Source organism: Accipiter gentilis, chromosome 5, assembly GCF_929443795.1.
Source record: "Accipiter gentilis chromosome 5, bAccGen1.1, whole genome shotgun sequence".
Taxonomy (NCBI): Eukaryota; Metazoa; Chordata; class Aves; order Accipitriformes; family Accipitridae; genus Astur; species Astur gentilis.
In genome coordinates, this window is record NC_064884.1 from 40,456,404 (window position 1) to 40,483,989 (window position 27,586).

The 27,586-nt window shown below is 44.8% G+C and overlaps 1 protein-coding gene across 1 annotated transcript in view; it reads right to left on the minus strand.

Annotated features, from left to right (window-relative positions):
* LOC126038902 (M1-specific T cell receptor alpha chain-like) overlaps window positions 1–27,586 on the minus strand; it is a 198,391-nt gene that overhangs the window by 12,479 nt on the left and 158,326 nt on the right. Inside the window, exon 3 of the mRNA XM_049801364.1 lies at window positions 19,066–19,124. Coding sequence (XP_049657321.1) covers window positions 19,066–19,124 — 59 coding nt within the window. The remainder of the gene's footprint in view (window positions 1–19,065; window positions 19,125–27,586) is intronic.

The window sequence follows — 27,586 nt, forward strand, 5'->3', positions numbered from 1 at the left end:
TTATTCTTTCCTCTGTCTCCACACAACAGCAGCATCTGTCAAACAGTGTGTGCATCTACAACTTCCCAGACAGTGTTCAGAAGCCTTCTGACAGCTCCTTTTGAGTTTCACCAGTCTGTGTTACCTTTATGCTCTGTTCCCTTGCAATGCTCATCTTCCTATGCAGGCTGCACTTCATGGTGTATTAATACTTGCTGGGTTCAGCTCGGAGGGGGGATGGCAGCATCAAACCTGAGCTTGTACCATGCCCTAAAGTCTGCACAGTGGTTCAACATGCAACAGAAATCTCCCTTCCATCATCTCCAGAACTAGGACTTCCACAGCAGCTCAAGTTCAGCAGTGATGTTTATACAGCTATATACACAAAAGCAAGCACACTCTAAGTGCAAGATATAGTCAATTTTCCATTGTCAAGAGCAACAGGGAACCTGGGAATTCTGGCTGGGGCCAGAACTAAGGGCCACCCCTCAAACCTCCTCCTCCCATCCCCACAGTGCCTCCACACTGTCCCCTCGGCTGCATTAGAGTGGGAAAATTCTACCAAGCTGACACAAAACCCTTCTGATGGTGCATGTTCCCTGCAGCTCAGAGAGCTTGAAAAGCCTCAGGCACTCCTGCCTCAGTGAGCAAGCACTTACTGGTCATCACACAGAGCTTTGTCCACTCCCAAAGGCGCCTCTGTGGTAAGCACCATCGCTCACACACTGCTTCCCACTGGAACACAAACCCCGCTGGGACGCAGTGACATAGCAGAGCCAAAGGACCATTGGAACAAGTTTAGTATGGACGGGGCCAGGTTGCCAAATCTCTCTGGAGTATCAGTTCTTTATGACGCACACATCCATTATATGTGCAGGTAGAAGGGAGGAATGGGAACAGGCACGTAAAGAAACTTTGACACTGTAACAGACCGCACCGGAGCACAAGGCAATGGGACATGCAGGAAAACCAAGTCCTAGGGTCACCTGGAAAACTGCACAGTTCAGTTCCCAAAATTGTTTCCCTCAAAACAACTAAGAGCAAGGCAAAAATGAAGCCATTCCAGTTTCCATGACAAGTTGTTCCTTACCTGGTATGACTGAGAGCACCGTTCCCTTTCCAAAAGTGACTTTGTCTACACCACTCACACTCCAAGACATTTCATTACAAAAATGTCTCTGTCAGCCCTGCACATGGTCTCAAACTCAAAGCGCCTGAATTCAGGCCACAGCAAAGCTCCCTGACACAACAGGTTCAAGTCCAGTCTCATATACCTGGAACAATGCAAAATCTGTTCCTTAGCTCACTTGCCCGTTTCAGAAAAGCGTTTCCCTTTGCTTTTCCTAATTTTTAAGACCCATACGTGACAAATCCCACCCATGGTACCACTTGTCCAGAATCAGGGCGACCATGCATCCAAAAAGCCTGCTTACGTGCAGGGAACCCATGGAAATTCATGAGGTTTGGTTGTCTGTGGGTTTCAAAGGCCACTGTGAAATGACCTGTCAGGGACCACCTCAATGCCGTACAAGCAATTGTTTAAAGACAGGAATAACTGGAGCCTTGACATGAAGATATCTGGAAAAAGACAAGGAATGTCTCTGTTTCACTGTTCGGTTCCCAAAATCGTCACCACTAAACAATAAGGAAGAAGAGAAAAATAAAGCAATTCCAGTTTCCAGTGTAATTGGCTGCTTACAGGCTACAACTGGAAGCAGCATTTCTTTTACAAAAGTGACTTTCTCTGACCATACACATTCTGACACAGTTAATTAAAAAAATGTCCCTATTAGCTCTGCAAATGACCTTCTACAAAAAGCTATGCAAATTGCTCTGATGCAACAGGCTCCAAGGCAGTGCTGCTCCCAGAACATGGAGAAATCTGTTCCTGAAACTGTGTTTCAGGTGAAGGTGCTCTACCAAGTAGGATGGTTTCTGCATGTCCACCATCTCAGAAACTCCCCTGATGATTTACATTGTCTACATTAGACAAATGAGCACCTATGTTCTCATTCCCATCTGTAACGTGACCCAAATACAACAAGATTATCTACAAGGCATGACAGTGGACACTCAAGGATTTTTGACAAAGGACACACAGGAAAGCTGCACACTTACTGGGTTGGACAGACAGTCTGGTCCCTGAGCCAAAGGTCACCTTGCTGTAGCCATAGCTATAATCACACAGCATTTCCTTCCATAACAAAAAGTCCAGCAAGGCACTTCAGAAGCAGCACCTCTCCCCACACCTTTGCCCAGCCATGCCTAGGCTAGGAGGGGCAGCAGAAGGGTGACTGTGCTTCCCAGTGCAGCACAAACCCCACTAGGATGCAGTGGCACAGGACAGCCTCCCCACGGGACATTTGGGACATTTGGGAGCAGGCGTGTGGCCACTTTCTCCATCCCAGGCAATCTGAGAGAGCAAGAAGGGTTGTTTTGGACCAACCTGGCACGGTCACCATTGGACCTACGGGTAGAAATCCCATTTGCGAGGACTGCTGCTTCTGCCCTGAGCCAAAGCCTGTCCTGAAGGAAAGCAGGCGGCATGTAACTCCATAGCTGAAGAGCTACAAGCTCAAGAAGAGAGCTGCTGGAGAGCTCGCTGCCCACTGGGCTGGGAACAAGCCTGATCCACTCAGATAAAGGCAAGTGCTCAGGGAGCTGGAAAGGGAGGACGGGGATAACAAGAAAAACTCCCAGCCTGGTGGCAGTTGTACTCACTGGGCTTCACAACCAGGCGTGTCCCTGTCCCCAGTGTCGGTCTGTGGTTCCCTGTGTTCACACAGTCCTTCACACTCGAGCAAAACCCATCAGCTCTCGTGCCCATTACTCTACAACTAATCTCCAGGAGATCAGCTCCTTCCCATCAACAGCAGGCATTTGAAGCCAGGTATAACTGTAGCCCTGGCAAGGAGGGATCTGGAAGACAACAAGGGACACCTGGGTTTGCACCGTGTGCAGGTCTGATGCATGTCCAGTGGAGAAGCGGGTCACTGCTGGACACCTGTTCCCTGGTCATCCAAATAACCTGAGCTGTTGCCAGCACCAAGGAAGTCCTATCTGTGTCCCCTGAGCTAGCCACCTTTCTGGGCAAAAGGAATCTGCCAACCTGGACTTGAACTGCACTTTGGGTTACTTCGGACAGAGCCCATGTGCTTGCGGTTGAATCAATGGTGCTGCCTAATTTTAGAGCAGCAGAAAGTATGGCTCTTCTGTATGAACGGCAGGAAAGCAATCGCCCTCTTCAGCCGAAACAGTTACAGCCCATGCACTTTCAACTCTTAGCACTGCAGTAATGCAACAGGAGTTTGAGAGCTACCAACAGTAATCTCTTGGGAATCTCATCTACAGGAGGGATGACAACTAGGATTCTGGTGCAAACAAGAGCATTATTAAATTGGTCTTTCTTGAGCAGAGCAAAGGACAACCACCCAGGGCTGTGCTAGACAGAGCCATCAGCAACCCACCCCAATTTTTGCAAGTACGGATGGCCATGGCACAAAAAGCCCCTCCCTGAGCAAGAGGGCTCAGGACCCTGGTCTGCTTATGTGAAAGGCAGAGAGGAGGAGGTAGCAGGAGTAAGCAGGAGGGGTAAATTCACAGTCTTGTTGAATCGAGGTCCCTGCTGCAGCCAGAGAAAGCAGAGCAAAAAGCCCCACAGATTGACTCAGTCTCCCTCCACTTCAGTTACGCTAGTTCACGACCACAAAACTGTTCCACCAAGTGGAGCAAGAAAAGGCTTTAAAACTTACTGGGATTTATCCTTAGCTGAGTTCCGCCTCCAAAGATGACTTTGTTGCCATAATTAGACACAGTGTTTGCCTTCACAACAAAAACCCTGTGAGTCACCTACCCCCCGCACCAGCTTATTCCTTCCAAAGCTGGGTACTTCTTTTACAACAGTCACAGCTGGGCAACCCTTTCAGCTCTGACAGAGATGACCCCTGAGTGCACCCTTGTCCCGTATAGAGAAAAGATGCAGGATTATGATCACAACTCCTCTCTCAGCCCTAAGAAATCGGTCCTAAAAGCAGAGATCTCCCCCTGGACACCCCTGCACACACTGCACACCTTCAAAAAGTCTTTCTTGGTGCTGGCTGCTATATCTCACACACACACACACATGAACACCATCCCTGTGCAGACCAGTTTCCAACACAGCTCAGCTGTTTCTTTTTTCCTATCCTTACTCCTTCAGGCTGGGTTTCTACCTACCAGGTTTCACCATCAGTTGTGTCCCACTCCCAAAGACAAATTTCCAGATGGATGCTGAAATCACACAGTGACACATCCACTAACAAAAACCGCACACAAGTTTTACTCCAGAAAACAGTACAAGATTTCCCATAGAGATCAAGGGGGGGAAACAAGATGCTCCTTCGGGGCTCACTGAGAGCCAGCTAACACAGAGCTGCTTACTGAGTTTCACAGAAAGTCTGCTTCCATGCCCAGAGTTGAGCTTGCCAAAACCTGTCCCTGCAAACTGGCACAGCCACGGCCAGCTTTAGAAAGGAAACCCTGTCACCTGCAGAAGGGGCTGAGTCTTGTCTTTCCCAGCAGAACATGGAAAAAACGGGGAAAGACAAGGGAAATCACTAATTCCTGACCTATGACAGCATCCTTCCCCACACACCGGGCTAACACATGGCTGCTCTTCCTCCAGCAGTGCCCTTGCCCACAAGGGTTGCACGCTGCCTTTGAGCCCCTTCAGGAGCAGCCAGCGCTGCTCAGGACACATCTGTTGAGACATATACATTTCTCTCAATCTCACAGCACTTACATGCCTTTGTAAAGAGCTTTTCCCCCTTCCCAAAGACAAACCTTCTGCCCTGCCCCCTCTCCTCTCACAGCAGTTCACAGCTTTTCCATTCCCAGAGCGAGGGCCAGGGTTGTGCACGCTCACAGGAAGGCTTCCCAAAATTTACACCCTGACATTATTGCCTTGGACATTTCTGTATTGCCCCACAGGGCTAAAAAGTAGCTTTGAGAGTACTCACAAGGCTTCACACGTAGCTTTGTCCCAGCTCCAAGGGGGTACCTGTTCCCACCAGCACTTGCAGCAACAAAAGCCATTACACAAAAGCTCTCATCTCCCCATAGCAAGGAAGCCATTAGTGTGGCTGACAAGGACCTTCCCAGCAAGGCATGGGAGACACTTTTCAAAAATCACACAGAGTTCAATTTTTGCTTGAAGATTTACTCCATCCAACCACAACCTCATTAAAGACTGCACTGAAGGCATTCTCAGAGCCTGTGATGGGAGAGGAGGCGTTTCAGGTGTGCAAAGGAAAAAATAAAAAGGACGACTACAGAAACAACCCTATTGCAAGAGAGGCATATGGAAGACCGATGGGAAGCTGCACACTCACTGGGTTGGACAGAGAGTCTGGTCCCTGAGCCAAACGTCAGCTTGCTGTAGCTGGTGCCATAATCACACAGCATTTCCTTCCATAACAAAAAGCCCAGCAAGGCACTTCAGAAGCAGAAACTTTCCCCAAGCCTTTGCCCAGCCATGTCAAGGCTAGGAAAAAACAAATCCTCCATCTCTTCCAGCTGCACCTCTGACTTCTCTTTCTGGTCTTAAGGTGGGCTAAAAGTGGGAATGCAGCAAGAGGAGAGAGCAAAAAGTGGAGAAGCAGGAGGAGAAAGCTTACTTGGCAGAATGTGTAGCTTCGTCCCTGGCCCAAACTGGGGTTTTACCACGTTGTTGGTCACACAGTGCTACATACCCAAACAAGAACCCAAGGCTCAGCCTGCTCTCTCACCCCCTCTGGTCTGTTTTGTGAGGAGGGGGACGAGCCCCTCGAACAGGAGATGGCATCTGCCTTGGGAACTGCAACACAGAGAGGAGGGAAAGACAAAAACGCAGAGATTACTTTCTTGGGCTGCTTGGACAATACCAGTCATTCACTGGCGCCAGGACTTTTCAGGCGAGAGTGCCAAAATGGCTTGGTCTTGGTTTGTTGTGCAAAGGAGAAAAAGCCCATTCTTGCCATCATTTAGACTGACCAGTCTGTGTTACCTTTCTGCTCTGGTCCTTTGCACTGTCCATCCTCCTTTGCAGGCTGCACTTCATGTTGTATTAATTAATCCTTGCTGGGTTCCACTCTGAGTGTGGTTGGGGGGTGCCACTACCAAATGTGAGCTTGTATCATGCAACCGGAGTTGCCCTAGATAGCCAAAGAACCTGAATAGTATGATTATTGTGAGAAGGGCTGAAAAGAATAATGCCAAAACTTCAAATACCAGAAAATGAATTCAGGCCATGCATTCACAGAAGTTTGCATCTGAGCTAGTAAATGGAGGAACAACAACCACCACAACCCCGCCAAAAAAACCCCCACAACCAAACTGCAAAGAGAAACCCGTTGGAGCCAAACTTGGGTAATTTAGCCAGGAGTGTCCAAACGTATCCTCCCAATTTGCAGAACTAGATAGTTTTGCATGACAAAAACTGGCTCAGCATGCTGGAAGCTCTGTAAAACAAGTCACACATAGCTGGAAAAATGCATTCACACAAAAACAGAGATCGGGGCACAGTGCACCAAAACCTCACTCACTGGTTTCTGTCAAGCCCAGTGTCCTTCCTTTAAGCTGACCCATAAAAGACCCCTGTCCCTGAACAGTGTGTAAATTAAATGGAGAATGAGGTCATAGTTAGTTAATTCGTTAGTTAATGAGCAAACAAAATCCAAGCACCACTGACACCTCTCTCCCCTTCTTCCTGCAACACCTAGATTGCAATTCAGTTTGCTCTCCATCCCAAAGAGAAAATGGGATTTAATTTTTGAGAAAGCGGAGATAAGATCTAATCCACAGGCGAAGTATTTACAATTCCTTTCACTTGCTTCCAATGGGGAGGGAAAAAATTGTATTGGCAGTCTTCTAAGAGCCTTTTGCTTTTCTTAACTATTTTTTCTTTTTTTGAAAGTCAAAAATGTTCTGAAGAGTCTACAATTCTGGCTGAAAATTTACTTGAGATTTAATTACTGAGGTAGTGAAAATTTTACTTGAGGTGTCTGATTCAAATGCTCGGGAAAGTTTCCTAGGAGTGAGTATAGGCTCACAATTTTCAAAGGAGGAAATAATTAAACTTTCTTATTTCTCTCAGTGTTGTGGCATTGTATATCTGCAAATCCAAGCAGCTATCAGGAAATCCCCCCTCATTTGTAGTTAGGGACCAATTTTCTTATTCATAATTTTATTCCAGATGAAGGGAAGATATATACTACAGAGTTTTGTGTGAATATTTTCAAGCCTGAGTGTACTTAGCCTATAGTTAGGCGTTTGCCTAACTTGCAAAGTTCATATACCTGGAGAAATGAGATGGTTAGTCCCTACTCCAAACATGAGCTCATTAAACTTCTGGAAGAAAAACCATGGCACAAAGCTTGCTTAGACAGTTTGCAAGCGTGAACCTACTCACAGTGTAAAAATAAGTTGCATGCACCTACAGAAGTTGCCAGTTTTTAAGCGTGCTCTCAAAGGAAAGCTCCACAGCTTGTGTAATTTACATCATTGCTCTGCAGACCATCTCTCCTGTTCTACAATATCCAGCAGATGCTACAGTAACCAAGTGATCACTGTTACTAATTTTTGGCTACAGCCTGCTTCTGATCTCTGTTTTGCTACTCTCTTAGCAAATGTTAACTGTTACTTTTGAAGCTAGAGTACAGCATTGTCTATGTTGAGTCCGCCTTGACTCAGGGAAGAGATAGCTCACTTGGGGCAACTTTCTTTCAGTAAATAATGGAATAAGCCCCATTACTCAGACCCCGCCTTCAACATTTGCCCATTCAATGGCCTGAGTACTTACAACCTACATGATTTTCTGATCCGATGAATGCTAAACTTCAAAAAAGCTCACGTTGCTGGCTAAGAGTATACCCCAATGTATAAGGGTGGTTATGGAGATTCAGTACTGCACTTGTTGAACGATGCAAATGGACCCTTAGTAATGAAGCTGTTTAAGACCCTCGTTAGAAGAAAAAAGAGTCTATTGCATTTACAGTTAGGCCTGGTGCAATAGGTCTTGCAAAGACGTTTGCAGACATGATCCCAAAGCCTTGTTGTGCTGGAATGGCAAAAAGGGATGGGAACAACAACATGAACACAGTCTAAGGTCAGAGTAACTGATAAAGTCCACCTTCCTATCGGTCCAGATTTCCATCTACGGGTGGGTTTTTTTACAATGCAAGAAGTATTGCAGTATTTAAATCAGTACTATGCCTTTCAGCTAGCCAATTCCTTTTCTTGCCGAGACACAGCATAGCCTTAGGACATAAACATCAGGGAGATTGCAAGACTCAGGCGTTAACACACTTACGTGGCCAGATGGTGACTTTAGTCCCTGAGCCAAAGGTGAACTTGAGGCTGTTGTCACAACAGCAGAGCCCTTTGCAGAAACCCGGAGGGTTAGGTCCCAGCTGGCAACACCTCCACCAGTTGGGCTGTACTGGCAGCCTCTTTGCCTACACCCTGGGCAAGTGGGATGCTCACACTAAAGTGAAAACCTGCTGCATTTCCGCAGAGCGGGTCAGTGGTGGGCAATTTCACTTGCTTGGCTTTTTGGAGGGTCCTTCCACTTCCAGCTGTCTGCTCAGCCTCTTTAGGTGCCTTCTGTCAATGTCCACACCTTATGCAGGCTGAAAGTTACTATCATAACAATCTGCAGCTTTTCTCTTTCTGGTTATGCTCAGAAAAACAACCTACGTACCTAGAGCTATTTGACATGACTATCAGGAAACATTTGCACCGAGCATGATCTGAGCCTTGCCCAAGTTACCTGAAAGCCTCAAGGTAAGAAACAGAACAGAACCCCCTTTATGCATGCCCGGTGGCCTTCCACCACCATACATAGGTACGGAGCACACGTTGGTCAATCAGTCCGTCTGTCCCAAACCATGCCTTGGTTCCTGCTTACTGCCAGACTAACAGTACCCTGGAGCACCATGTCCATAGAATGTTTCTCTACATAAATAGCAGAGGTCCAACACCTGGAAAAGGTTCTAGGCACGAGAGTATCTTGAAATAGCATCTGTGTTCTCCTTCCCCTTTGTAACGTGATCCAGGCAAAACAAGAACCTCTACAGAGTGCTCCAGTGGACACTCAAGGATTTTTGACAAAGGACACACAGGAAAGCTGCACACTCACTGGGTTGGACGGACAGTCTGGTCCCTGAGCCAAAAGTCACCTTGTTGGAGTAAGTATCATAATCTCACAGCATTTCCTTCCATAACAAAAAGCTGAGAAAGCCACTGTGTGGGGTGAGTTTAGGGCTGGGGCCAGAACTAAGAGTCACCCCTCAAACCTCCTTCTCCCGTCCCTACAGTGCCTCCACGCTGTCCCCTCGGCTGCATTAGAGTGGGAAAACTCTACCAAGGTGAGACAAAACCCTTCTGATGGTTCATGTTCTCAGGAGCACAAGGCAATGGGACATGCAGGAAAACTAAGTCCTAGGGTCACCTGGAAAACTGCACAGTTCGGTTCCCAAAGTTGTTTCCCTCAGAACAACTAAGAGCAAGGCAAAAATGAAGCCATTCCAGTTTCCAGGACAAGTTGCTCCTTACCTGGTATGACTGAAAGCACCGTTCCCTTTCCAAAAGTGACTTTTCTTGCAGCATTCACACTCCAACACATTTCATTACAAAAATGTCTCTGTCAGCCCTGCACATGGTCTCAAACACAAAGCGCCTGCATTCAGGCCACAGCAAAGCTCCCTGACGCAACAGGCTCAATATACCAGTCTTGTACACCTGGAACAATGCAAAATCTGTTCCCTAGCTCACTTGCACTTTTCAGGAAAGTGTTTCTCTTTGCCTTTCCTAATTTTTAAGAGCCATACATGACAAATCCCACCCATGGTACCGCTTGTCCAGAATCAGGGAGACCATGCATCCAAAAAGCCTGCTTATGTGCAGGGAACCCATGGAAATTCATGAGGTTTTGTCGTCTATTTGTTTCAAAGGCTTCTATGAGACAACTGGTCTCTGGCAATCAAGTGATGCATATTTCTTCCACAACTACCCTAGATTCATTTGCTGAGGAAGGGGAGAGTAGGTTGGAAAAGAAGAGCCCAGGTCAGGAGACCCTGTTCACATCCAGGGAATGCCTGCTCTGATCAGAGGAAGGTAAATGGTCAGGGAGCTGGAAAGGGAGGATCTGTATAACAGAGCACAAGAAATACCCCCAGGTAGGCAGCAGTTGTACTCACTGGGCTTTACAACCAGGCGTGTCCCTGTCCCCAGTGTCAGTTTGTAGTTCCCTGTGTTCACACAGTCCTTCACACTCCAGCAAAAACCATCAGCTCTCATGCCAGTTGCTCTACAACTAATTTGCAGGAGATCAGCTCCTTCCCATCAACACCAGGTATTTGAAGCCAGGTATAACCGTAGCCTTGATAAGAACTCTGGGGAATCTCATCTACAGGAGGGATGACAACTAGGATTCTGGTGCAAACAAGAGCATTATTAATTTGGCCTTTCTTCAGCAGAGCAAAGGACAACAACCCAGGGCTGTGCTAGACAGAGCCATCAGCTACCCACTCCAATTTAACTTCAAGGATTTTTGACAAAGGACACACAGGAAAGCTGCACACTTACTGGGTTGGACAGACAGTCTGGTCCCTGAGCCAAAGGTCACCTTGCTGTAGCCATAGCTATAATCACACAGCATTTCCTTCCATAACAAAAAGTCCAGCAAGGCACTTCAGAAGCAGCACCTCTCCCCACACCTTTGCCCAGCCATGCCTAGGCTAGGAGGGGCAGCAGAAGGGTGACTGTGCTTCCCAGTGCAGCACAAACCCCACTAGGATGCAGTGGCACAGGACAGCCTCCCCACGGGACATTTGGGACATTTGGGAGCAGGCGTGTGGCCACTTTCTCCATCCCAGGCAATCTGAGAGAGCAAGAAGGGTTGTTTTGGACCAACCTGGCACGGTCACCATTGGACCTACGGGTAGAAATCCCATTTGCGAGGACTGCTGCTTCTGCCCTGAGCCAAAGCCTGTCCTGAAGGAAAGCAGGCGGCATGTAACTCCATAGCTGAAGAGCTACAAGCTCAAGAAGAGAGCTGCTGGAGAGCTCGCTGCCCACTGGGCTGGGAACAAGCCTGATCCACTCAGATAAAGGCAAGTGCTCAGGGAGCTGGAAAGGGAGGACGGGGATAACAAGAAAAACTCCCAGCCTGGTGGCAGTTGTACTCACTGGGCTTCACAACCAGGCGTGTCCCTGTCCCCAGTGTCGGTCTGTGGTTCCCTGTGTTCACACAGTCCTTCACACTCGAGCAAAACCCATCAGCTCTCGTGCCCATTACTCTACAACTAATCTCCAGGAGATCAGCTCCTTCCCATCAACAGCAGGCATTTGAAGCCAGGTATAACTGTAGCCCTGGCAAGGAGGGATCTGGAAGACAACAAGGGACACCTGGGTTTGCACCGTGTGCAGGTCTGATGCATGTCCAGTGGAGAAGCGGGTCACTGCTGGACACCTGTTCCCTGGTCATCCAAATAACCTGAGCTGTTGCCAGCACCAAGGAAGTCCTATCTGTGTCCCCTGAGCTAGCCACCTTTCTGGGCAAAAGGAATCTGCCAACCTGGACTTGAACTGCACTTTGGGTTACTTCGGACAGAGCCCATGTGCTTGCGGTTGAATCAATGGTGCTGCCTAATTTTAGAGCAGCAGAAAGTATGGCTCTTCTGTATGAACGGCAGGAAAGCAATCGCCCTCTTCAGCCGAAACAGTTACAGCCCATGCACTTTCAACTCTTAGCACTGCAGTAATGCAACAGGAGTTTGAGAGCTACCAACAGTAATCTCTTGGGAATCTCATCTACAGGAGGGATGACAACTAGGATTCTGGTGCAAACAAGAGCATTATTAAATTGGTCTTTCTTGAGCAGAGCAAAGGACAACCACCCAGGGCTGTGCTAGACAGAGCCATCAGCAACCCACCCCAATTTTTGCAAGTACGGATGGCCATGGCACAAAAAGCCCCTCCCTGAGCAAGAGGGCTCAGGACCCTGGTCTGCTTATGTGAAAGGCAGAGAGGAGGAGGTAGCAGGAGTAAGCAGGAGGGGTAAATTCACAGTCTTGTTGAATCGAGGTCCCTGCTGCAGCCAGAGAAAGCAGAGCAAAAAGCCCCACAGATTGACTCAGTCTCCCTCCACTTCAGTTACGCTAGTTCACGACCACAAAACTGTTCCACCAAGTGGAGCAAGAAAAGGCTTTAAAACTTACTGGGATTTATCCTTAGCTGAGTTCCGCCTCCAAAGATGACTTTGTTGCCATAATTAGACACAGTGTTTGCCTTCACAACAAAAACCCTGTGAGTCACCTACCCCCCGCACCAGCTTATTCCTTCCAAAGCTGGGTACTTCTTTTACAACAGTCACAGCTGGGCAACCCTTTCAGCTCTGACAGAGATGACCCCTGAGTGCACCCTTGTCCCGTATAGAGAAAAGATGCAGGATTATGATCACAACTCCTCTCTCAGCCCTAAGAAATCGGTCCTAAAAGCAGAGATCTCCCCCTGGACACCCCTGCACACACTGCACACCTTCAAAAAGTCTTTCTTGGTGCTGGCTGCTATATCTCACACACACACACACATGAACACCATCCCTGTGCAGACCAGTTTCCAACACAGCTCAGCTGTTTCTTTTTTCCTATCCTTACTCCTTCAGGCTGGGTTTCTACCTACCAGGTTTCACCATCAGTTGTGTCCCACTCCCAAAGACAAATTTCCAGATGGATGCTGAAATCACACAGTGACACACCCACTAACAAAAACCGCACACAAGTTTTACTCCAGAAAACAGTACAAGATTTCCCATAGAGATCAAGGGGGGGAAACAAGATGCTCCTTCGGGGCTCACTGAGAGCCAGCTAACACAGAGCTGCTTACTGAGTTTCACAGAAAGTCTGCTTCCATGCCCAGAGTTGAGCTTGCCAAAACCTGTCCCTGCAAACTGGCACAGCCACGGCCAGCTTTAGAAAGGAAACCCTGTCACCTGCAGAAGGGGCTGAGTCTTGTCTTTCCCAGCAGAACATGGAAAAAACGGGGAAAGACAAGGGAAATCACTAATTCCTGACCTATGACAGCATCCTTCCCCACACACCGGGCTAACACATGGCTGCTCTTCCTCCAGCAGTGCCCTTGCCCACAAGGGTTGCACGCTGCCTTTGAGCCCCTTCAGGAGCAGCCAGCGCTGCTCAGGACACATCTGTTGAGACATATACATTTCTCTCAATCTCACAGCACTTACATGCCTTTGTAAAGAGCTTTTCCCCCTTCCCAAAGACAAACCTTCTGCCCTGCCCCCTCTCCTCTCACAGCAGTTCACAGCTTTTCCATTCCCAGAGCGAGGGCCAGGGTTGTGCACGCTCACAGGAAGGCTTCCCAAAATTTACACCCTGACATTATTGCCTTGGACATTTCTGTATTGCCCCACAGGGCTAAAAAGTAGCTTTGAGAGTACTCACAAGGCTTCACACTTAGCTTTGTCCCAGCTCCAAGGGGGTACCTGTTCCCACCAGCACTTGCAGCAACAAAAGCCATTACACAAAAGCTCTCATCTCCCCATAGCAAGGAAGCCATTAGTGTGGCTGACAAGGACCTTCCCAGCAAGGCATGGGAGACACTTTTCAAAAATCACACAGAGTTCAATTTTTGCTTGAAGATTTACTCCATCCAACCACAACCTCATTAAAGACTGCACTGAAGGCATTCTCAGAGCCTGTTATGGGAGAGGAGGCGTTTCAGGTGTGCAAAGGAAAAAATAAAAAGGACGACTACAGAAACAACCCTATTGCAAGAGAGGCATATGGAAGACCGATGGGAAGCTGCACACTCACTGGGTTGGACAGAGAGTCTGGTCCCTGAGCCAAACGTCAGCTTGCTGTAGCTGGTGCCATAATCACACAGCATTTCCTTCCATAACAAAAAGCCCAGCAAGGCACTTCAGAAGCAGAAACTTTCCCCAAGCCTTTGCCCAGCCATGTCAAGGCTAGGAAAAAACAAATCCTCCATCTCTTCCAGCTGCACCTCTGACTTCTCTTTCTGGTCTTAAGGTGGGCTAAAAGTGGGAATGCAGCAAGAGGAGAGAGCAAAAAGTGGAGAAGCAGGAGGAGAAAGCTTACTTGGCAGAATGTGTAGCTTCGTCCCTGGCCCAAACTGGGGTTTTACCACGTTGTTGGTCACACAGTGCTACATACCCAAACAAGAACCCAAGGCTCAGCCTGCTCTCTCACCCCCTCTGGTCTGTTTTGTGAGGAGGGGGACGAGCCCCTCGAACAGGAGATGGCATCTGCCTTGGGAACTGCAACACAGAGAGGAGGGAAAGACAAAAACGCAGAGATTACTTTCTTGGGCTGCTTGGACAATACCAGTCATTCACTGGCGCCAGGACTTTTCAGGCGAGAGTGCCAAAATGGCTTGGTCTTGGTTTGTTGTGCAAAGGAGAAAAAGCCCATTCTTGCCATCATTTAGACTGACCAGTCTGTGTTACCTTTCTGCTCTGGTCCTTTGCACTGTCCATCCTCCTTTGCAGGCTGCACTTCATGTTGTATTAATTAATCCTTGCTGGGTTCCACTCTGAGTGTGGTTGGGGGGTGCCACTACCAAATGTGAGCTTGTATCATGCAACCGGAGTTGCCCTAGATAGCCAAAGAACCTGAATAGTATGATTATTGTGAGAAGGGCTGAAAAGAATAATGCCAAAACTTCAAATACCAGAAAATGAATTCAGGCCATGCATTCACAGAAGTTTGCATCTGAGCTAGTAAATGGAGGAACAACAACCACCACAACCCCGCCAAAAAACCCCCCACAACCAAACTGCAAAGAGAAACCCGTTGGAGCCAAACTTGGGTAATTTAGCCAGGAGTGTCCAAACGTATCCTCCCAATTTGCAGAACTAGATAGTTTTGCATGACAAAAACTGGCTCAGCATGCTGGAAGCTCTGTAAAACAAGTCACACATAGCTGGAAAAATGCATTCACACAAAAACAGAGATCGGGGCACAGTGCACCAAAACCTCACTCACTGGTTTCTGTCAAGCCCAGTGTCCTTCCTTTAAGCTGACCCATAAAAGACCCCTGTCCCTGAACAGTGTGTAAATTAAATGGAGAATGAGGTCATAGTTAGTTAATTCGTTAGTTAATGAGCAAACAAAATCCAAGCACCACTGACACCTCTCTCCCCTTCTTCCTGCAACACCTAGATTGCAATTCAGTTTGCTCTCCATCCCAAAGAGAAAATGGGATTTAATTTTTGAGAAAGCGGAGATAAGATCTAATCCACAGGCGAAGTATTTACAATTCCTTTCACTTGCTTCCAATGGGGAGGGAAAAAATTGTATTGGCAGTCTTCTAAGAGCCTTTTGCTTTTCTTAACTATTTTTTCTTTTTTTGAAAGTCAAAAATGTTCTGAAGAGTCTACAATTCTGGCTGAAAATTTACTTGAGATTTAATTACTGAGGTAGTGAAAATTTTACTTGAGGTGTCTGATTCAAATGCTCGGGAAAGTTTCCTAGGAGTGAGTATAGGCTCACAATTTTCAAAGGAGGAAATAATTAAACTTTCTTATTTCTCTCAGTGTTGTGGCATTGTATATCTGCAAATCCAAGCAGCTATCAGGAAATCCCCCCTCATTTGTAGTTAGGGACCAATTTTCTTATTCATAATTTTATTCCAGATGAAGGGAAGATATATACTACAGAGTTTTGTGTGAATATTTTCAAGCCTGAGTGTACTTAGCCTATAGTTAGGCGTTTGCCTAACTTGCAAAGTTCATATACCTGGAGAAATGAGATGGTTAGTCCCTACTCCAAACATGAGCTCATTAAACTTCTGGAAGAAAAACCATGGCACAAAGCTTGCTTAGACAGTTTGCAAGCGTGAACCTACTCACAGTGTAAAAATAAGTTGCATGCACCTACAGAAGTTGCCAGTTTTTAAGCGTGCTCTCAAAGGAAAGCTCCACAGCTTGTGTAATTTACATCATTGCTCTGCAGACCATCTCTCCTGTTCTACAATATCCAGCAGATGCTACAGTAACCAAGTGATCACTGTTACTAATTTTTGGCTACAGCCTGCTTCTGATCTCTGTTTTGCTACTCTCTTAGCAAATGTTAACTGTTACTTTTGAAGCTAGAGTACAGCATTGTCTATGTTGAGTCCGCCTTGACTCAGGGAAGAGATAGCTCACTTGGGGCAACTTTCTTTCAGTAAATAATGGAATAAGCCCCATTACTCAGACCCCGCCTTCAACATTTGCCCATTCAATGGCCTGAGTACTTACAACCTACATGATTTTCTGATCCGATGAATGCTAAACTTCAAAAAAGCTCACGTTGCTGGCTAAGAGTATACCCCAATGTATAAGGGTGGTTATGGAGATTCAGTACTGCACTTGTTGAACGATGCAAATGGACCCTTAGTAATGAAGCTGTTTAAGACCCTCGTTAGAAGAAAAAAGAGTCTATTGCATTTACAGTTAGGCCTGGTGCAATAGGTCTTGCAAAGACGTTTGCAGACATGATCCCAAAGCCTTGTTGTGCTGGAATGGCAAAAAGGGATGGGAACAACAACATGAACACAGTCTAAGGTCAGAGTAACTGATAAAGTCCACCTTCCTATCGGTCCAGATTTCCATCTACGGGTGGGTTTTTTTACAATGCAAGAAGTATTGCAGTATTTAAATCAGTACTATGCCTTTCAGCTAGCCAATTCCTTTTCTTGCCGAGACACAGCATAGCCTTAGGACATAAACATCAGGGAGATTGCAAGACTCAGGCGTTAACACACTTACGTGGCCAGATGGTGACTTTAGTCCCTGAGCCAAAGGTGAACTTGAGGCTGTTGTCACAACAGCAGAGCCCTTTGCAGAAACCCGGAGGGTTAGGTCCCAGCTGGCAACACCTCCACCAGTTGGGCTGTACTGGCAGCCTCTTTGCCTACACCCTGGGCAAGTGGGATGCTCACACTAAAGTGAAAACCTGCTGCATTTCCGCAGAGCGGGTCAGTGGTGGGCAATTTCACTTGCTTGGCTTTTTGGAGGGTCCTTCCACTTCCAGCTGTCTGCTCAGCCTCTTTAGGTGCCTTCTGTCAATGTCCACACCTTATGCAGGCTGAAAGTTACTATCATAACAATCTGCAGCTTTTCTCTTTCTGGTTATGCTCAGAAAAACAACCTACGTACCTAGAGCTATTTGACATGACTATCAGGAAACATTTGCACCGAGCATGATCTGAGCCTTGCCCAAGTTACCTGAAAGCCTCAAGGTAAGAAACAGAACAGAACCCCCTTTATGCATGCCCGGTGGCCTTCCACCACCATACATAGGTACGGAGCACACGTTGGTCAATCAGTCCGTCTGTCCCAAACCATGCCTTGGTTCCTGCTTACTGCCAGACTAACAGTACCCTGGAGCACCATGTCCATAGAATGTTTCTCTACATAAATAGCAGAGGTCCAACACCTGGAAAAGGTTCTAGGCACGAGAGTATCTTGAAATAGCATCTGTGTTCTCCTTCCCCTTTGTAACGTGATCCAGGCAAAACAAGAACCTCTACAGAGTGCTCCAGTGGACACTCAAGGATTTTTGACAAAGGACACACAGGAAAGCTGCACACTCACTGGGTTGGACGGACAGTCTGGTCCCTGAGCCAAAAGTCACCTTGTTGGAGTAAGTATCATAATCTCACAGCATTTCCTTCCATAACAAAAAGCTGAGAAAGCCACTGTGTGGGGTGAGTTTAGGGCTGGGGCCAGAACTAAGAGTCACCCCTCAAACCTCCTTCTCCCGTCCCTACAGTGCCTCCACGCTGTCCCCTCGGCTGCATTAGAGTGGGAAAACTCTACCAAGGTGAGACAAAACCCTTCTGATGGTTCATGTTCTCAGGAGCACAAGGCAATGGGACATGCAGGAAAACTAAGTCCTAGGGTCACCTGGAAAACTGCACAGTTCGGTTCCCAAAGTTGTTTCCCTCAGAACAACTAAGAGCAAGGCAAAAATGAAGCCATTCCAGTTTCCAGGACAAGTTGCTCCTTACCTGGTATGACTGAAAGCACCGTTCCCTTTCCAAAAGTGACTTTTCTTGCAGCATTCACACTCCAACACATTTCATTACAAAAATGTCTCTGTCAGCCCTGCACATGGTCTCAAACACAAAGCGCCTGCATTCAGGCCACAGCAAAGCTCCCTGACGCAACAGGCTCAATATACCAGTCTTGTACACCTGGAACAATGCAAAATCTGTTCCCTAGCTCACTTGCACTTTTCAGGAAAGTGTTTCTCTTTGCCTTTCCTAATTTTTAAGAGCCATACATGACAAATCCCACCCATGGTACCACTTGTCCAGAATCAGGGAGACCATGCATCCAAAAAGCCTGCTTATGTGCAGGGAACCCATGGAAATTCATGAGGTTTGGTCGTCTATTTGTTTCAAAGGCTTCTATGAGACAACTGGTCTCTGGCAATCAAGTGATGCATATTTCTTCCACAACTACCCTAGATTCATTTGCTGAGGAAGGGGAGAGTAGGTTGGAAAAGAAGAGCCCAGGTCAGGAGACCCTGTTCACATCCAGGGAATGCCTGCTCTGATCAGAGGAAGGTAAATGGTCAGGGAGCTGGAAAGGGAGGATCTGTATAACAGAGCACAAGAAATACCCCCAGGTAGGCAGCAGTTGTACTCACTGGGCTTTACAACCAGGCGTGTCCCTGTCCCCAGTGTCAGTTTGTAGTTCCCTGTGTTCACACAGTCCTTCACACTCCAGCAAAAACCATCAGCTCTCATGCCAGTTGCTCTACAACTAATTTGCAGGAGATCAGCTCCTTCCCATCAACACCAGGTATTTGAAGCCAGGTATAACCGTAGCCTTGATAAGAACTCTGGGGAATCTCATCTACAGGAGGGATGACAACTAGGATTCTGGTGCAAACAAGAGCATTATTAATTTGGCCTTTCTTCAGCAGAGCAAAGGACAACAACCCAGGGCTGTGCTAGACAGAGCCATCAGCTACCCACTCCAATTTAACTTCAAGGATTTTTGACAAAGGACACACAGGAAAGCTGCACACTTACTGGGTTGGACAGACAGTCTGGTCCCTGAGCCAAAGGTCACCTTGCCATAGCCAGAGCCAATGTCACACAGCATTTCCTTCCATAACAAAAAGTCCAGCAAGGCACTTCAGAAGCAGCACCTCTCCCCACACCTTTGCCCAGCCATACATAGGCTAGGAGGGGCAGCAGAAGGGTGACTGTGCTTCCCAGTGCAGCACAAACCCCACTAGGATGCAGTGGCACAGGTCAGCCTCCCCACGGGGCAGCTGGGACATTTGGGAGCAGGCGTGTGGCCACTTTCTCCATCCCAGGCAAACTGAGCGAGCAAGAAGGGGTTGTTTTGGACCAAACAGACCCATTCCCTTAAAGCAAAGTCCATCGCTAGATACGGTCACGCATAAATGATCAAACACCCAGCCATGCTGCTTCTCTCAAACACCCCAAGAAAGGCCTCGAACAAAACAGAAAGCATAGGAGCAGTGTTAGACTTACATGGTCTAACAATGAGTCTTGTTCCGGAACCAAAGTTGGGTTTATATGCACCAGCTCCTGCATTCACACAGCATTTCCTCTCTCAACAAAAACCTTCCCAACCACTTGGCAAAGCTGGGCATCCACAGCCCAACTAGACAATGCTGAATGTCACTCATAGTCAGCTACCTCCTGATAAGAAGACACCCCCCCCGCGATCTGTCTATGGGATCCAGAACACCATTGGACCTATGAATACAGTCCCTATTTGGGACGACTGCCGCCTCTGCCCTGAGCCAAAGCCTGTCCTGGAGGAAAGGAGGTGGCATGCAACACCATAGCTGAAGAGCCACAGTCCCGAGAAGAGAGATGCTGGAAGGCTCGCTGGGCAGTGAGTAGCTTTGCCCCACATGGAAGGAGACTACAAGAAAGTGGCAGCACTTACTAGGCAAAACCTGACATTGTGTGCCTTTGCCTAGTGTAAGCTTGCCATAGTTCACACATTGGTTTTCACCTCAATGAGAACACAAGCTCATGCACATCCTTAGAGTGAAAGGCAACCTGTACTCACTTGGCCACAGCAAAAAATGTCTGTCACTGAGCAAATGGGTTCAGGACCCCACACTGCTTACGTGAAAGGAAGGAGTAGATTACTGACAGAGTTGAATAATTGAGGGCATACCTTCATAGACCTTTGTTCAGCTCATACATGTCTTTCTTTTTTTATACAATATTGAACAGAAAATGGTTTAAAACTTACTTGGTTTTACCCTTAGTTGCACTCCACTTCCAAAGGAAGTGAATTTGTTTCCATAGCTATTCACACAGTATTTGTCTTCAAAACAAAAAACTTTTTTCTCCGCCAGTTGTTTATTAGTGCCTGCTTGGTATTTTTTTAACTTAGTCTACCCAAGTAAGTTCCTTGGCAACATTAACTTAGATTTCCTTTAAAGATTTTCTTACTTGATGGTCTCTTTCAGTTTTGACAGAGATGACCACTGACTGCATGTTTTGTCCTTCATTCATGTGAGGAAATGCTACAAGGATTAACAGTAAAATTCCTCTTTCAGCATTAGATCACCATTAAAGTCCGAGATCTCCCACTGGACCTTCCTGCACATAGTGCTAATCTTCAAAATACCTTTCCTGATTCCCCAAACAAACAATGCCCTGCTTGTTCAGACCTCTTTCCAAGACAGCCCAGCTTTTTTTGTCAAGGAGTGAAAACCTGGATGGAAACCTGACTGCAGTCAGAAGCAGGAGCAGCAGAGCAAAAGATAAGACAGTTTTCCCACCAGAGACAAGAACTGCAGCTTCTAAGAATTAATGAGGACAAGATTCTGGTCAATGGAAATAAAAGGACAGTGAGTGTTCCTGCAGGTCTGGGAGATTTCTGGGAACATGTAGTAGTCAAGAAAAGGAATATTTGGGTAAAACTCCTCTCTCCAGATGTAGAAAGCACTGAGTGATTTGCTTATTCTTTTTGGAGAAAAAGAAACATCCAGCACACAGTCTATTGGGAAGGATGCTCTATCTCTGTCCTCTCGTGAGGACAATTAACATCAATAGAAGCTGCCCAGAAAATTATTATTATAGTTATTGCTCCAGGACCTGCATTAAACTAATTTTGAACATTCACAAATGAAATAAAGCATTTAGTTCTCAATGATGCATACAGGAGAGTCCAGTCCTCCAAACAGATATTTAGCTTTATAATGATTTTTTCCCCTAATGCAAGGTCAACCTTGACCTTTGATTGTCCACAGAAGAAAAGAACGATGGAATTTTAATGGCTGCTTCACAGAAAGGAAAATTAGGCTTTCCTATCCTTACTCCTTCAGGGTTTCTAGCTTTTCTACCTACCTGGTTTCACTATCAGTTTTGTCCCACTTCCAAAGGTGACTTTCCAGTTGGTTCCTGAATTCACACAGTGACATATCCACTAACAAAAACCACACACAACATTTGGTCCAGACAAGTATATGCCTTTTTGAAAAGAGATCACGGGGGAAAACAGGTGTCACCCTTGTCACATAACTTTGACTCCAAATTAGCATGACTTTCTAGTTGCATGCCTCTGATCTTTCCATAGAAATGCAGATAGAAACAATTCTGAAATGTGTGAAGTAGAAAATCAAGCCCATTACCCTGTTAGCATAATGCAATTGAAGCTTATTGGACAGTTTTTAAGTAGAACAATTTTTGCCATAGTTAGGACAGGAGAATCTTGGCTTTGCATAATTTATATTTGTTTTAAGATGTACCTGATTTCATAATCAGTTTTGTGCATCTCCCAAAGGTGAGTTTCCAGGAAGACTCAGACACAGTAATAAGCCTCTATAGAAAAATTGTAAGGAGAGAAGCCCTGTCTTTAAAAGCCAGAACATACTGTTAGACATATCAAAGTGGGACAAAATTTCCAACATTTTTTTAAACAACTAACATAGCTATTTCTAAGATTTCTTATGGTCTAAAGAAGGAGTTTAGACAGATCAGCCAGCTAGTCAATCTCAGAAGCTAAGCAAGGGTCCAGACCCATAAGACAAAGAAACCAAGAAAAAATAAACAGAAGGAAACTCCCAGATAAAACCAATTCAAAGTCCTATTTTTTCTTGTTTATTCAGTTGGCAATGAACCCAGTAAGGAATCCAATCCTAAGTCCCAGAAGCTAGTTTCACCTAATCTTTTGAGCAAGCAAAGGTTATTCATGAACACTAATCTCAAATATATTCCCCTGTAGGGTTCATCCTAACGTGTTTGAACAACACAAAAGTCATTCACTGACTTTAGCAGAACAGTAGCAATTCCTGATCTGTTCCGCTCACATAAACATGACAGCGAAGTTACAAGCAAATATGCTCTTAGTCCCCATGCCCTCTTTCTTTCCTATTTTAAAGAAGCTCTTCCCTCTGTATTTTAAGGAAGATCTGACAAAAGACCTAAAGTATTCTGTCTTTCCTAACCTTATTGGTGAAGAGATACCTACTGGGCTTTATCAGCAGCTTGGTTCCTCTTCCGAAGATGACTCTGTCTGCATATCCTGAATACACACTGTTAAAATCTCCCTTACAAAAACCTACATGCTCTTCTGCACATTTCAGTTTCCATGGCAGGGGACTCTCCATCAAAATAAAACTCTATCTGCAAAATGCCTGTTAGATACCTCCACAAAATGAAGGCTGGGTTGTCTATCTCCTAACAGGTTTCATGTCAATACTTTTTACAGGTCAAGAAATGAAGTGCCCTGAACATGAGATGCTTTGGCATAGCCAGGAATAAACTAAGACCCTCTCTACAGAAATCATACAGTTAATATTTTTAGCTGTGCCTTGGCAAAGAGAGAGAAACATTACCCGAAGAACTTCACTCCCCTGTCCTCAACAGTTTTGCAGGGGAAGATGTAACTGAGCAGTCAGTATGTCTGGCTAGGAGACTTGGTCCAGTATTTCACAGGAACAGAACTTCCACAGGCTCTTCCCTCTCTGTAAATGCATATTAAACCATTTTTTTTTTAATAGGGCAGAGACTTCCTGAGTCTCTGAAGAGCCATCTTCTCTTCTCTCTGCTTCTTGCTCATGTAATTCCACACATGGGTAGCCCTTGTGGTACTCTTCAGAAGGGTTAAATGTGAAAAGTACAAGGAAAATCCATTCTTTTATAGTGTCTGCAATGGCCCTTTCTACCAAGGAATACCATGAAGCTGAAGCAGCTTGAGAAATGAGACAATTCTGTAATTTGGGGAAAGATTTGTCACAGCTCTCTGGCACTCCATGCTGATTTAAACTGATTTCATTTTGCTGGGAATCTCGTCCTTACTTCCTTTGTGTGAGTAGGAACTTTCCACTGTAATTACTGTAAGAAGGACTCCTCTCACGTAACAGCTTCTCTCCGTACGCTATTACTATCAGACCTTACCCCCCCCCCCCCCCGACTTTTTCTTGCTGCTTTACACTAAATGTTCCAGCCACATGTTCATTTCAGCCCTAGAAGCAGTAGATATGGAAGGAGATTCCCTTCCAGGGATAATTATGCACTACCAATTTGAAGCATCAGATTCTCCAATACTTCTCAAGATACTTTTGTTCAGATCATGCACTTACTTGGTTTAACGCTGAGCCTTGTTCCTTTGCCAAACTGCATCTTATTATAACTGTTTCCTGAATTTACACATCATTTAATTCCTTTGTAAAAACCTTTCCTGCTCTGCAATTATACACAAAACAGGGAAACACCTGATCTGCAATGATTTCTGGACAGGAATGAGCCAAAATGATGCCATCCCAGACTAGTCAACCAGGCAAAGAAAATCCAGTCATATATTTGAAATCTTATTAAAATATTTCCATTCTGTAAGATACCTGGACAGGAAAATTTTTGTACCCTAACTACAAGCCTATGTTCTTTGTTCCTCCCTAAGAGTTCAGATCTTAAATGCAGAATAAAATATAAGGGAGAGAGAGAAAGAGAACTTGCCCTTGCAGTCAAATAATTAACCATACTCCTAATGAATTTCTGTGATGGATATGCATATTTCAGCTGTTCACTGCACATACTGTGTGGTCCCACATATATTTAAGTGGCTTATTGGTTTATGTAAGGTTTTTAGAAATGCAATAATGAAGATGTTATGAACGCAATCCCACACAGTCCTTCTTTTTGCACCTCATCAGGGCATAAATCACTCAGTGCATTTTGAATAGGACCTGGATCAAGTCAAATCTGTAGCTGAATTAACCTACACATTGTGGTGTCCAATTACTAAGAAAATCTTGGGTTTCCTCCTGTCATTTTCTACTTATCACACTTCATTACCAGCATCCCATTCCCCTCCCCACAGTCCCCCAGTACTTTGTGCCCTTTGGAAAAGAGAAATGCTTGTCACAGGATTCAGCAGAACCACAATTTCTGAGCTATGAATCTAGGGAAAAATCTGACAGAAATACCACTTCAATCACAAATCGAGAAGCAAGACTTACTAGGATTACTTAGCCTGACCCCTACATAACACAAGCAAGAAAACTGAGTGTAAGATTCCTGCAGTATTTGAGATTGCCACAAAAGAAAAAGAATGACACTTTACAGATTGGCATTATGGACCAATAACTTGAGTTGGGTACATTTCCAAAATAACTTTGGAAAACTTCAGCTATTTTTTGCTTTAATTCAGAACAAGTGAAACTGGCCCTGCAAACTGTATTTTCACGTCCTTCAGTAAATTTGCTCACCTCACCCTGCTGAATCTAGGCCCCCAGCCCTTTAACTAGCTTCCAGAAGAATACCTTAAGAACTGTTATTTTTCATGTGAAAACATACACTCATTAGAACAAACTGCTTAATACCACTGAGTATTTGCCTTATGATTTGCATTCAGCTTTCAATTTCTCTCTTCCTACACTTTTTCTTTATCTTCAGAGCCAGATATATCTGCATATCTTGAAGAATATGAAGAGAAACAGGTAAAAAAGCTGTGTGCTGTTAATCAGACTACACTTACTTGGTGTCACAACTAACCGTGTCCCCTGTCCAAATATCTGTTTTCTTCCTCCTACAGTTGCACTGCCTGAGAGTCTTCTACAAAAATTAACTCTGAAGCTTGCACTTAAGAATTTCTTGGCTAAAAGCATCCTAGTGAGTCCCAGGACCTGACTATAAAGAAAAATCTGTGCCTTTCATAGTACAAAATGAAAAAAAACCCCTCAGTCACATGTAGATAAATATTTTACGGGAAATGCTGTCTGGACTGCTTTTCTTCTTTTTCTCCTCAGATATTTACCTTAAACTAAAAGTGCAAACTGGAAATTTCTTTCATATTAACACAGGATTTTTCTGAGTTCTTTCTACTAAGTGAGAAGAAACTTCATTTTACTTTACTGATTTCTGTTTCTCAGGTATATCTGACTCTCAACAGCAACACAAATGACCACTTTATAATGGGTATTCAATAGACAATGAAGTCAATCAACCTAGTAGAACAAGATAACATTTTAAGTAGCTCAGATATCTGAGCCTATCCATTAAACTTTCAATTATTTCTTCATTGTTTAGCTTGCATGGACAATGCAGTAGTTTTGAACCAGCATTGCTAAAATCTCAAAATAGGTAGGAAATAAGTAGCTACTTGTCTCATAGCCCCTGAAAATGTCTATGCATTTTATCAGATATTAGTTTGGAAATTAAAACCTGGCACTGAAGGGCTTGAATACAAAATTCTTTATAGAAAATACCTCAATGAAATTGCAAGGGCAGAACAGAATTTAAGAGAAACTTGAAATTAGCCTGTCTGATTTACACTGCTTTACACTTCTAGGATGAATTTGAATTCATCTGATGAGTGTGCACACACTCTGGGAGAAGGTATTTATGACCAAAGCACAAGAACATTTCTGTATCCAGCTCTGCTGTGGACACAGGAGTCGCACTGAATGGACTCTCACTGGATCTGGGATGTGCTGAAACACTATGGTCTGAGTTCGTTATTTTTACTGGAAGACTTACTTGGAAGCACAAACAGGTGAGTTCCTCCACCAAAAGTGAACTTTCCATAACCACTGGACACACTGTGACAAAGCGCTTTATGTAAACCATTACAGGAAGAGTTTAACAGATTCCCAATCACCACTGAATGATAGAATTAAATATCACCTTTCCAAAATCTTTAGGATCCAGTATGAAGCAAAATATCTTGCTGTGCTGATGACTGTATCCACAGAAATTTACTTCTGTTGGTTAAAATTTTGCTAAACCAAATCTTATCACAAATGACACCAATTAATACTTTACTGTCCATATCAGCATATATTTTGGGTCTGTAAAAGCAAACAAGTTTTACATTTCATTATTTTTTACATTTAAGATATTTCAGATGAAGCATGGATACAAAAAGAGGACAGTATTTAGCATTGCAGCATTTCTCTGCAACCATTATTGTGCCAACATATTAATTTTAAAAGAATAAAAAAGATTTGCCAGAAGCATTCCACAACATTGCCCTTGTAACAGAGCACATTTGGGAAGGCCATGGGGTTAGCATAAGAAGTATTGGAATAAGCAATATTGAAAAGTTTTTCAGTCTTATGGATACTCACCAGAACAGAAACAAGATTTCCTAAACCTTCATAAATGCTTAAAAAAAAGCACGTGGAGGTGTAATTGGCAAAATTAGGTTAATATGAGAAGCTGAACCTTGGAAATGGAAGTTAGGCTGTTAGTGTTTATATATGATATTATTCACTTCTCACTTACTTGGTACTACAACAATTCTTGTTCCTTGTCCAAATATTACTTTCCCAAAGTTTCCTGTATTCACACAGCCAGGAAGTGCTTTACAAAAACCATCCAGATAAATATATTTGCCTTCTTAACTCCTCTCCTAGAAGAGAAGTGAACTAAATGCAATTGGGAGTATTAAATTATGATATCTGTAGTTTATTACTGGATGAGACTCATGGCTTAACTAAAGACATCACCTGCAACCTCTTATATATAATTCTATGTGTCCCTTTCTTTCCTTTCCACTTTCATTTGGAAAGGGGTTTCTTTCACCAAGGACTAATTATCGCTCCATCTTATCTATACATCTGCTTTCAACCATAAAAACATTTACACTGGGAAAAAATACCTGGTTTTACCATCAGTTTATTTCCATTCCTGAAGGTCAATTACCAGTTGCAGGGAGAACTCAGAACAATGGTATATGCAGTAACTAAAGCTTTAATGAACTTAGTTTCTACCAGTACTTCATTTGCTGGCAAACATATGATCAGCTCTAACTTAAAATTCAGAGGTAGTTGCTCCCAGTGAACGTTGCCAAAACATGCTGCAGTAAACTGCTTCTACTTATGTTTAAGGATTGTGTCATACCCAATCACACAGGCAGGATTAATCTCATCCAAAGTATTGACATACTATAAGTTAGATGAAACTTGCTTGTTTTGGTCTGACTTTTGTAAGTCATCTGGAAATAAAGGCAAGTAGGTACTTCTAGAAAACACTAAGTTCTTGCCTGCTTCTATCAAAGATCTGATTGTCTGCCTTGGAACAAAAATCCATGCATACTGATATTTTCTGAACA